This window comes from Cloeon dipterum, chromosome 2, assembly GCF_949628265.1.
Source record: "Cloeon dipterum chromosome 2, ieCloDipt1.1, whole genome shotgun sequence".
Taxonomy (NCBI): Eukaryota; Metazoa; Arthropoda; class Insecta; order Ephemeroptera; family Baetidae; genus Cloeon; species Cloeon dipterum.
Window position 1 is genome coordinate 22,266,837 of NC_088787.1, and position 13,193 is coordinate 22,280,029.

Sequence of the window (13,193 nt, forward strand, 5' to 3'; positions counted from 1 at the left end):
TGAAATTTAAGCCATCAAATGCGAATTTACATCTAATTCAGTCGATTTTAGATGGTTTCATATCTTGTATAGATGGTTGAAATGGCTTAAAATTGCATAATTCGTTCTCATTTGATTATCTCAAAATGACATCTATCTAAAATTTACATCCCTTTATATACAGATCATCAAATTATGTAATTAAATAATGTACACAAATAAAACAGATTCATATTATGGCATAAAGTGGAAGTTGTTGGATAATCACTCCAACTACTGTTGGATTCTTTAAATTAACCATAGGTTCTTTAAAAAAATCAGCTTAACTCGCTCATTCATCTGATAAAATAGATTAATAATTTAATAAACACTAATTCTAATACAATGCAGTAAAAACTATAGTTTACTCAAAACAAATTAATTTATTCAAGTGTTTTATTATGAGTCAAACATCTGACCAAGACAAACTCCATATCCTCCGTATTTGGAATTGAAGACAAAGACAAAAAGTTAAATAATTCAGATGTAAAAATATTCCACTTTTCTCATTAAGAAATATTTATTATATTTATATCTCATTTTTATTCAGAGCTGTAATAAAAATTCAACAGGACATTATTCATAAGCTCAAATCTGAAGCAGAGCGGATTTGCATTTTTTTGCTCCTTGAACAGTCCGCCTACTGAGATGTTTATATACTTACTCTCTCTCGCAATTAAATATCAAATTTCTGCATAATATATCAAATGGCAGCCAGTGCGTGCGTACTTACGGTCAACCTGTAGGGTCCATCGGGTTGCTCGCCTGAAACACACGTCAAAATGGTCCGGTCTGATTAAAAAGGCACTCAAGGAGCGTGTAATAAAAATGAAATGAGCGTGCCGCGTATAGTGGGCCGAAAACACTGCCGCACGGGTTTATTTTAACGATGCTAATAATGGTTTATTTGGAGCCAGAACAGATCATCTGGAACTATATGAATGTGAATCAACGAGCCCTTTCATTCGCTTTTGACACGTACGAAAGCAGCCCAGCGCGTTCGATTTAATGTTGTGTTAGACGCCAGACGCAAAAAATAGTCCAACAGATGAATTTGTCATCGAGGGGAATTGGACGCGGCTCGCAACAAACGAGCGTCAATTTCGGTGCGGAATGATCCCAACGCATATGCATATTCAGACCCAATCAAAAGAGGAATATCCGCGGCGTAATTGGCATCGAGAACCAGCCGAACGCCGGGCCTGGAACACAACATTATTATAAATTATGAAAGCGGAGCAGATCACTCAGCGTTGAGACAGAGAGCAAAGTTGTATAAAATTCCGGCTGTATTAGGAGATCATTAGGGATATATTTAGGCGGAGACGGGTGAACGGGCGGGCATCAGCGTGGCGTTAAATCTAATTATCATAGCACCCCCTCGAGCGGCTGTCGATCGGTGCCGACAAAAGACGAGAGAAATTTTCGAGAGGCCCCCGCGGGCTCCGGCGCGAGCAAGACAAAAAGCCCACGTGTTTTTGCTGGCTCGCGGTGCACACACTCACAAAAACACACGCGGACGCGCCCGGTGGGAATTTGCTTCGTTAAAATATTCAGCAGCCAATTTCCAAGTGAAAATTACGTGTTTGCGCCTGGCGCTGCCGATAAGCGGCCGTCGAATTATTACACCGATATGTATTCAAGCGGCGCCGTGATCAATATTATACACAACATCGATCGATTGATCAAGCATTTATGAACGGGCTCAAATTGAGCGATGGACAGGGGCGTGATAAACGGCTCCGTTCAGGCGAATTGAAAGTATATCGTCTCAAATCAATTTATCGCGCTTTTCAATCATACCCATCTGCGTATAAATAACGGCCTTTATTGGAAAGTATCGCCATCGAAACCCAGATTTGGTGTGAAGATTATACCTTATATAAATCATCTTATTTTATTAAATTTATTTTTTATGCGTATTAAAAATGAGATCAAACATTTTCGAGCCATTAATTCCTTAAAAGCACAAGAAGGCCAAGATTTTGATAGCAGAGGAAACAGGCACGTCTGTAGCAGGAAAAATTAAAAATAGAAAAGTTGAAATGCATATTCTAAAAAAGGAACTGAGATGGAATTTGGCTAAATTGTGATCTCTATAGTGGATTTCCTTAACAAATATACCAATTTTTGCTCAGGAAAAATTGTTGTAAATTGAACATTTCATTAATTTTTGTCAAAACCGACCCACTTGCACTTCCAATTCAAAAGCATTTTCATGTATCTCAAAATGATGTAAATAAAAATTTGTACTTCCTGTTACAATTGTTATTTTTATGATTATATTGTGAGTCAATCCACGTAATTTTTTCTCATTTGTCAAATAAATAACTTGAATCATGTTTTAACTTTAAAACAACCAATTTCTTGCTAACGACGCTTGCTAAAATCCAATAATTTGTTTGTACAGTAAAGTTGAGTTTAGACATATATTACCAAGTAGAGATATATTGCCCATATTTTTCACTTCCCCGAGACTAGATTGAGGACGAGGCAACGTGTGAAACAGAGGCCGAACCCGGCAAAATTAACCTGCTGATAATTTATTCGCAAAAGCGATTCAATCGACTCTTCGCTCTCCTTCGGATACTTCATTAGTTGATAAATTACAAGAGCTGATGAGCGCCGAGCCACATACAGGTGATTTGCTACCTGTTAAAGTGAATTTAGGCGCGGATAATTGGGCATTAGCATTTCGGCTGGAAAACGTGGCAGGGCAGATTTAAATTGGCGGGCGGATTAGTAGGCGTAATTAGAAAATAAACGTATGGATGAAACCGGCCGGCTAGTTTTATGAACTGACAGAATCAGCTGCGTGACAGCTATGTCAGATATTTCATTTTGGAAACACAGGTGAACTTAATTTGATCCTCTATATCCAACACAAAAGGGTTCTATGTTGTATTTCTGCTATAAAAAAGCGATGGTAATTTTTGGCCTATTATATGAAAAGGTAAAATAAATCGAGATTGTCTTACAAGCTGGCTGACACTAGTTTCTTTGTAGATGACTTAGCTGATAGATTTGCTCTTCCTCACACCACAAATTATAATAAATTTATTCAAAACCAGTGGTTTAAGATTTTCCGGATTGAGCCGGGGTTTTTCGACACGCCCGCGATGGTTGACCAGAGTTGGAAGGCCGTGTGCTACACAAGCAGGCACACGCTAACACGGCATGCTTGTCACGGCTTTCACTATCTGCTGTGTAAAATTAAAGAATTTCATAGTGAAGCTCTTCCAGGCTGTGTTTGTAAACTTTGTGATAAGAGCATGGATTTCTATCACTTTTTAAGCTGTGACAAGAACCAGATGAGTCTGACCCAGGCAGCAAAATTACCTGCCAAATGACTGACCTGACAATTATCTGTTATATAATATAATCTGTTGTACACAAATAGGTGTTTAATAAACGAAATTATTATTATTAAAATAAATTTTATAGATAAATTATTTAAATTTGTAGCCAGGAAATAGGTTCCCTGAAAGAGCTTGTTAAAAAAGATGTAAAGCTTCGTTATTTGTCCAGTTTTTCTTCTGATTTTGTGGCTTTGTTTCACCGTAAAATTCCAGAACAAAAATTATTTTGCTGGCGGAAAGAGAAATAGAGCAAACTGAAGAGTAATCAAGATCAATTTATTACTATGGGCGCCAAGTTGTAAATAATTGCGTTGGCATCTCATAGAAAGGAATCTGGGCAGAAATTTGTCGCTGCAGCAGACGACACGAAGAAGATATATCATTGGGCGCAGATCAGAGAGACAAAAGTGCGAGAATTCCCGCTGCGAGTTTTGATGCCGTTGATAAAAAGCGGCGCCTCTCTTTCTCGCGTGTCTTATTTCGGCAGGATTTCAAGAGATTAGTCGCCGAGGTGGTGATGCTGATTTCGGCTAATACCGCGTGTGAAATTTAGTGTGACACGTCTTGTCATTTGCATATTGTCAGTATCTTTTCGGCGGCGCTCGTTATGGCCCGCGGGGAAGCGCGCGCGCCACATTTTAATTTTTGGCAGCCGCTGCGTTGGCCAAATCTAATGAATTTCTTCCTCTCGACGAGCATATTTTTTTGAGCTCGGCAGCCAGATACAGCTCTATTATCATTTCTATGTCTTCGCTGCTTTGGACAGAACGCTGCGGGGCGCTGGAACGAAGACGCACACAACGCGCGGCTTAGCCCGTGATTTAAAATTCTCGCAAATCGTGTGCTTCTAATGCCGGGCTGGGCTGGGCTGGACACTTAGCTTTTATTCGCGAGCGTAAATAGAGGGATTTATTCACTTGCGTCCATCTCTCTCGACTCGAAAGAGAAACACTGCAGTCTGGATGAAAAACATTATTTCTCCAGAGAGGTTTTCAGATAGCCTCACTCACATTTTACAAAATCAACAACTCGTCCTTCACATTTTTTTCAGTTGAAATTAAATGCAGCTTCTTTGGAGTGTAGCGTTTATTTTTCTGAATTTATGTTTGTAAACAAAAATATCCTGCTCAACTAGTTTTGGCTGCAGTCCTAATTCATGACTATGAGCTTTCATTCCAACGTTTGAGAGGCTCATGTATTGTAGGGCATCAGGACATTTCTGTATATAGCAATACGGAAAAAAACAGCTTGCAATTCGCCGAGGAAGCTGCCTTTAATCTATGGCTACCTAAAGTACGCCTGCCTTTCTTGGCATTTACGAACAAAAATCTTCCTCCGCATGTTCAAAATCTTTAAGATTTTTTGAGTTTTATATGAATATTAGGTTAAGATCAATAATTTTTCGTAATTATTTTGCTGTGATCATAGTGCGATGAATTTAAGTGGTCTGTAATTCTAATCATGATATTGGATATAAATGAAAAATTTCCAGGATAAGCAATTTTCTATTGATTATTTAAATTTATCCTTTCGATTTTGAATAAACACAGAATTGATGCTTTTAATAGCTAAATTGTATAAAAATGCGTTTAAAAAGCTCATGTAATTTGTAAAATTTTATATTTTATATTTAATTTTTAAACATATAATAGTATTTTTAAATATAATATAAAAAACTTAAAAAAACATTAAAAATAAAATAATTTTTTTAAAATTATTATTTCATAAAAATGCCTCTAAAATTTGTAACTATTAAATAAAAATTATAGTAATTAATATTAAATAATGTCTTTACAATATAATGGATTTGTTTCTTAAAACTAAACACGTTAAATCAAAATGGCTTGCATTTTTACATTTTTTTTTGTAATAAAAGAACACTTTATCTCATACTATCTTAAATAAGGACGCTGAAGTTACGGTCTTTTTACTTGCAATTGAAGTGGCTCAACTCGTTTTCTCGCGTTCTGCATTAATTCCGTCGTAAATTACCAATTCAGGTGGCGTGAGCATTGCCGATTTAAATTTCAATTTGAGAGCGAAATTGAGAATGCGCCGGAAAAGGGTGCGCCGTCGGCAGATCAGATGCAAATCGCAGAGTAAAGAGCTGGCTGAGGAAAGCAATAAAAAAGTGCGAAAATCTTCTCATTACCATCACGATTTACACCAGTTTATTGCTCTAAAGTATTTACACGCGCGCGCGTGTGTGTGTCTCGCCTCCACAAAAAAGGCCCGAGCATGTGTACGAGCGAAATGCGAAACAAAAAATATAAAAGAGAAAGATGTTGGCTTTCAGACGGAGACGTCTTCATTATATTCGAATCGGAATTAACCAATGTTGTGTGGTGGAGAGGAGAAAGATAAAACCTTTTCCGCGGCCGCCAATTCGCGTGTTTCTATATCTCGGAGATGCGTATCGTGGCCTCTCAGGAGAACAGATTTGGCAGAAAATACCCACTCGTCCTCCGTGCAAGCGTATTTTAATTCGCCGGTGTTCTTTTTCTATCTACCTTGCCTGTCTGGACTGCGCGAGCATAAATTACACTCGGCGGCCGTGAATTTCCACTTTCTGTCCGCGCTAATTTGCAACCAACAGATCTCAAATCCTCCCGCGGTGTGTGTGTGCGTCCACCTCTAATTAGAGCCGATTGATATTGACGGAGAAGAATTTATTTGGTTATTTGCATTTCGGCGATGGGTTTGACCAGATAGGCGAAACGAGGAAATTGATATTTATATTTGTTTATTTGCCTGTTTTATGCCCACTCAAAATATTTTTGGAGCATAGAAATCGCTTTTTCGTGGTCTTGTTTGATATCTTCCTATAAGCATATTAAACAAATTAACAAAGCTGAGATACAAGGGAAAGATATTACGAAATTTAAAGAAAACACACTCATGCAAACATGAATTTTCATAAATACCAGCTAAAAGCAAAAAATAAATTAAGCAGATTTATTAATTAAAATTTCATTCATATAAATATTACAAAAAATACTTTGCTGTAAAAGTAATTTAAATATTCTGAAAAATGAAATGGGAAGAAGGAGTAAAAACATTATTGAACACACACGGCATTACTTTTTAAAGCAGAAATTTGAACGTACATAAAATTACTTACGCATAAAATTACATGACAAACTAAAAAAAAATACGAAATTAATCGTCTATATTAAGGGTTCACAAAAACTCGCATTTTTTGGGAAACCCCACCGCATCACAAAAAACTATTTATTTGGACACTTTTTCGAAACTCATTTGCATTTTTTTAGTAGATCATAAATATTGAATGTTGGTTGACCAAAAAAAAAAATACAAAACAATGCTAGTGACATTGATTTAAAATCAAATGAATTGATTTAAATTAAATAATTTTTTCAAACTCTTATCTTGTTTGATGAAATATGATATTTTCGGGAGTGAAAATATAAAAGCGACTGGTTTGTGCACAAAAAATCGTTGGTAAATGTTTGCGCATTGGAAAATTGACGACCTCTGCGAATAACTAGTCTGTATTTGTGGTCAGATATAGAACAAAGTTTGTCCCGAAAATCTGAAAACTTTCAATAAGGAGGAAGCGCTTAAAACTCATAAAAATATGGTGGTGCGATAAGTCAGCAGTTTGAAATTTAATAGATTTATGTAAATTGACAGTTAAAGTACATATTTGGCATAAGCAATATATTTGTTTAATTTTAAGCGCTAGAAATGTTTTACATGCGTTTATAGGGCAATTTATATGCGATTATTCAAAATAATTTGAAACATGAATGAGATTCAAAGTTGACGCAGGCCGTCCCCTTTTAGGGCACAATTTCTCCTTCCTGAATTAGAAGGGTCGACAAAGATATCACTTGACAAATGGTCGTGTATTTAAATTCAAAGCAAACACGCCGACGAATTCCGGCGTTAAGTGTGGCTGCTGTGCCAACAATCGTAAATTAATTTTGACTGCTGTCCTGATGCACGAGGTGCGTGGCCCATAAAAAGACTCACGGGCAGACGAAGAGGGAAAATCGACGATTCGTCGGCACTTTATCTCCTCTCTTTAAAATTTCATTGCGTTGATTAAGCGGTGCTTACGACCCCGGCAAATGGGCTCTGCTGTAATTTTGTGCAGCATAAAATACAGCTTTGCATATCTGGAAATTACACGACTTCCATTTGGAGCTGCTGGTCGGAGCGCTCTTTTGTGAGAGATTAACGATTTCCCGGAATCCGGTGCGGATTTATGGCCGTGGAATGTACCCAGTTTTCCATATTGAATTGCAGAAATCTGAAACGACACGCGGAGCTAGATTCATCGCTGCTGTCATTATTTTCATATTTCTCCGCGGCACACAACACGGGAATCAGTCATTTCTCTCGGTGGTTTCCATAACAAAGGCAGTCACCGAACGAAGAGGAATCGCTCCGATGAATATTTATGAGCGTGATAATGCAGAATAATTTTTCAGCGTCTTCGACAGTGTAGCCATAGCCATGCACGCGGCGGGTTAAATATTCTCGAATTGCTCTCGTATGCAAGTCGCGTTCGTCTAGCTTTCCTTGAGCCGCTCGGTGGGCAGCGTGCCAGTCGTTTCGCCTAAATATCCAAACTGCGAATCCGTCGAAGCGCGAATCATTCTCTCCGCAGCCCCAGCCGTAACTCATACTCATTTGCAAAATATCTGATCAGCAAGAGATTTGCTAGTAAACGCTGCGAAATGGTCTCGTAAGAATCGTGGTTTATTGCCTTTCCCCGTCCGTCTGACGACGCGGTTACGAGGCACGCCAGCTTTAATTAAAACTAATAGCTCGATCCGTCCCGAAACTTCTTCTGTCGATTCGCATCGAGATTAAGTGCCGACAAACGATTGAGTTTAAGCCGCTTGCTTGATCGACAGTTCGCTCTTCATTTCAATATTCTAAATTGAAACGCCCATGCGTTAAAAGCCTCTCTTTGGCGAATAGTTGGACGAACCCTGACAGATTCGCTAAGTGGAATAATGCTAGACAGGATTTTAAATAGCAATTTTGATTGGATAAGTGAATAGAATGGAGAGGGTAACAAATTATTGAATAAAATAAGTATGATTTACATAGTGAATATCTCACAAGATCTTACTAAATAAGTATAAATCGAATAAAAAAGCATCACTTTTAATTTGTGGAATTAAACTTAACGTTGATATTCAAACTTTCTGTTCAGAATAAGAAAATGTTATGTAACGTCACGAAGCGAAATCAAGTATAAATAGAGGCTTCAGGACCCGAAAGTTTCCCTTGAGAGGAAACTAGAAACAGCTTAAGAAACGAGAGAGCTTCACTTACATTCCGAAGTTTTGGCACAGTTTGCACTGGTCAACATTTGGACATTTATGCCTAAGGCAATATACTAAAATTGGTGAGCATGTTTTACTTACTGTTTGCTAATCCTTGTGCTTAATGCATATCATAAATTTTGAAACATCAAAATTCCGTTTGTATCACGTGAGTCATATCACAACTAGCCGCTAAATTTGTTATATAATCAAAATTTAGTTTCTGGTGGCGCACCATTAACTATCATACACTTATAGTAAATTAAAAAAGGGTTATGAAGCTTCCAACAGCCAACACTAATGAATTCGACAATTAAAACCAGTCAATTCAATTCAAACCAGAATATTAAATCTTTTATTTGAGACATTAATATATCTGGTTGTTAGCGCAAATCTTCTCAATTAGGGCAACACTTTTGGGAGCCTAGTCTGGCGGTCCCTCCCAAGTGCAAGGATAGGCATAAATATTAATCGAGCAGCATCTAGTTATATGAAGCTAACACTATGCAAATTAGTCTGCTAGTTGTAGCAGGGCTCATGGGAAATCGACATGTTTAGATTATGCCTGACAAATTATAGGACTTGCTATTTAATTTGTCCATATTGGATTTGAATTTAAGACATTTAAATCAATAGGAGACTTGCTGACCACGGGGAAAAGTGTGATGGTTAATTATGATGGAATTTTAGCTATCTAAAAAATTACGAATTAAAAAATAGAAACGCATTGAGCGCACAAAAATTTAAGTATTTTACATAAACTACAATATATGCCTGAAACAATTTTTCCTCCAGAGGCAGCAAATGTGCTCAAGATTTTGGAACAAAAGTGGAAACTCATGTTTCCTCTCTTCCATCCTCTATATTTTCTTTAAGAAGTAGTGAATCTGTCTTTTTGACCAGCTGGAAAATATAACGGAAACAACTTTGGCTAAGTGAAGTTACCAAGAAGTACGAAAATTTGCTTCAATTCAAAGGCGACAAATTGTACTTCTTTCTGCCCGAGCATTGATCATAGTTTGTATTCCTTTGATTGGTTTCGAATTAATGTTCAAACTCTGGCCAACGTTGTCCCGAATATCTGCGATCCTGATAATGTTCTAAATTAATAATGTATTAATGTTATTCCAAACCAATTTGTAACGAAATCAATGAACCGAAAATTAAATTAGCATTTCGAGCATTTGCTCTCTACGCTTCAAAATTATGCGGTAATTTTGTAAATTGAAACTGTGGAAACTGATTATTTTATCGCATCCGCAAGCGTGTGCTTTTGCACGAAATTCATGGCCACCTCTCTGCTATGAATCACCCACACGTGTTCTGAAACCTGCCAACACGCGCCTTTCAAAGAGTTTTAGTGCTTGAAAGTTAGTTGCTCTTTTTTTGTTATTGTGATAAAAATCATGCGTGAAAACCACAGCATAGTATGATTATTTCATTGGCAATAAAAAAGGAGGAGCCCTTTCATACCGTGTATATTAGTTTAAATCAAAGTGAATGAAATGGAATGATCAATGTACTGCTGATTACATCTTATATGCCTCTTAAGTACGCTGTTTTTATTTCATTCATAGTCGTCTGACGCGTTCAGCAAGCAGATTTCAATTAGAAACGACAATCATTAAAACAAGCGAGCAGACTTGACTCATCACTTCTCGCCCTTTCATTGCAAAGTCAATCTTTAAGTAGCGTTGGGAGGAACGTTGATGTGTAGCGTTGTTGAAAGCTGCCGGGTGGTGTTCCTTTCAAGCAGGCTAATGTGATCAATTACTCACTTCATGTCCGTGAAGAGGAGCGAGAGGAAAAAATCCAGAGTGCGTGTATATAGCGTCCGACAATTGATGGGGCGAGCGTACTCTCGAGCCTCAGCTGGCACAGCCCAATTGATAAATCGGCGTGCGCTCGCGTGGCCAAAACATTACGTTGCCTCGTTAACTAATTAGTTCCTGCGTGCATAATAGAAAAAGTAAAGCACTTTTTGCCTTTTTGTCACGCCGGCTGCTCCTTGGCGGCCCCAACAATTACTGTGTGGTTATTAAGCAATTAATCCAAGTCGAAGACACAACAGCCACACCCGGCCTTTTATTTTTTTTCTCTCTCTCTCTCTCTCTCTCTCTCTCTCTCTCGCTCTCGTCTCGCCTGCTTATTCATGTATATTTCGGTGTTTTGAGACGCTTTTGGGATCTTGATGTATTCGCTGCACGCGAAAGCTGTTATTTTCTTGTTTAGTCGCGCGCCGAGGCCAAAAATTACTCAATTGACTGGTGGTGACTCACAAAGCCAGAGGCGCACGCTTAATTACTTTAGCACCAAATTATTATTTATTTAAGACGCATGACAGCAGCTTGCACGCATCACCAAGAGAACGGACATGATTAATTTTTATAGCAAGGGTGACAGAAGAAAGTTTTGCAACCGAGAGAAATGCTCCTCATTCAACCATTCTTAACAGTAAAAATGGCCTGGGACGCCACCGTTCTGTAGAATGCACCAAAAAATTGTTCACTTAATATGTAAAATTAGATTGTTTGACAAAAGCCTTTGTTCTGAAAAGATTCCTCTTCTCTGAAAAAAGTCCTTCTTTCCAAAACAACCTTTAATTACTATTCCTAAGAAAGACTCACTATTTTTGAAGAGCGCAGACTTTCTTTTCTAGAAAAATAACCCTACTTTTTACAATTGCAATCCAAATTTAGAATTCTTCATTTTGGTCTCGAAAATTTTTCGCTACTTGCTGGTTTGCACCTTTCCAGCATGCGTGATTTGGCTTCACGGGACGAATGTCTAGCGTTTCAATGCAGTCCTCGGTGCAGAGGCTAGTGGCCCTTCAGTGGGGGCTGGGTCCCTGTGCGGCCTGGTGCGCCCATGTTATCCGTTCGCGGTGCTATTGGGACCCGGGTTTCAGCATTCGTGCTAGTGCAGTGCGCGCCCTTCCCGGTCCTCGGACAGGGATAAAAATAGCAAAAAAAAAAAAAAAATGTTAAATATCAAAACTTTCTATCATTAACTATTTCTATGAGAACAAAACACATTTTTCCAATTTTCACCAACAAAATTAATCAAAAATAGCTTCATATTAAGATGTTTCAAACAATAAATTCAATTTTCTCGCAAAATATCTTGATACTACTATTCAAACTCACAAACAGGTGACACCACTATTTATACTTTAACAAATTTTGAGCACTTATATGTTCCTATTTCATAGCCGTTCATGTGACTGAGTATTTTAGACGAATAAATATTACCCTTTATGTGCTGAAACTTATTTCGGTGCAGAGCCAATCGTATTTTATTTGTTCCACAATCAGTTAAAACAGATTTTTACCAGTACATGATTTGAAATATATTTTCACTAGAATTGCAAAAAAAACAGGATTGAATTTGGAATGGAAATGCTCGAAACTCGAAAATGGAAGGTGACACCATTGTTAGCAGCTCTACTCTACACACCGTGTATAGCAAATTTAAATATCCTGAATAATAATTATTTCCCTGATTATAGATCTTTTTGATGGGAGTATATGTATGTACATTTGTTTCAAAACTAATGATGCCATTAAGAGAAAACGATGATTGATGACGAGGAAGTTACATTGCATCCTATTTAATAATTTCCTGGAAAACATAATGAGAAAACTTTGCAGAGTGATCCTAATAACAAATTAAAGGATTGCCGAACAACTCAAACTGCTGCCAAATCCAATTAAAACTTTTCCTGCTGAAATAATCGCTGATTACGAGCCGATTTTCCAACTCATCTGCCCGCCCGGTCGAAACACAAATGGAGAAGCGATCTCCAGCAGTCAAGTGCGGCGTAATTGCCCAACAGGATTTGCACATCGACTGCGATTGGTCAGCGAGATAATTGGCAAAAAATTTCCCGTACAGCATAGAAAATAGCAGAGCGAATTGAAAGCTTCGTTGGGGGTACTCGGCGTCCTGAGAGACATTATCAAATTTACAAGCGGCTCAGACAAATAAACAGCGATAAGAAGAGAGATGTCAGTTGCGCCTAATGCGTCTCCCGTGCGCGAAATTGCCCTCCGACGCGGTGTACGTACACGTCTGCACGCATATACACGTACATATTCGCGAGTTGCAAACCGCAGAACAAGCAGCTGATGGCGCAGCCCGATAAGGAGAAGCAGGCGAAATTAAATTGCCCCGAGAGCAGCGACTACCTGTGGGTTCGTACGTTCTCGACCCAGAGAGCTGAGCGTTTATTTATTTATTTATTTAATTCGGGTTTTGTAATGCGCAGACGGGAGAGCGAATCGCTCTGTTATGGAAATGAGCGAGCTCTCTTCTATGGAAATCTGCAAAGCGGGCCTTGAGGGCTTGAATTCAATTTCCAGGGCAGGACGGGCGCAATGGTGGAAAATTTCTCGCCAATTACCGTAACCTATGAACTCCTTTATGAAGCGAGGGTCAAACAATTGAGGAAACTTCGATCGGTTGAGCCCTGCTATAGGTCTCCAATTAAAACATTCCTCTCCCTGGCTTGCCA

General features: G+C 38.3%; 1 protein-coding gene across 3 annotated transcripts in view; it reads right to left on the bottom strand.

The window, feature by feature from the left end:
• LOC135936565 (extracellular matrix organizing protein FRAS1-like) overlaps positions 1-13,193 on the bottom strand; it is a 103,740-nt gene that overhangs the window by 14,129 nt on the left and 76,418 nt on the right. For all 3 annotated transcript variants that reach the window (XM_065479427.1, XM_065479425.1, XM_065479426.1), the window contains exon 3: positions 752-783. In XM_065479427.1, the coding sequence (XP_065335499.1) occupies positions 752-783 (32 nt within the window). The remainder of the gene's footprint in view (positions 1-751; positions 784-13,193) is intronic.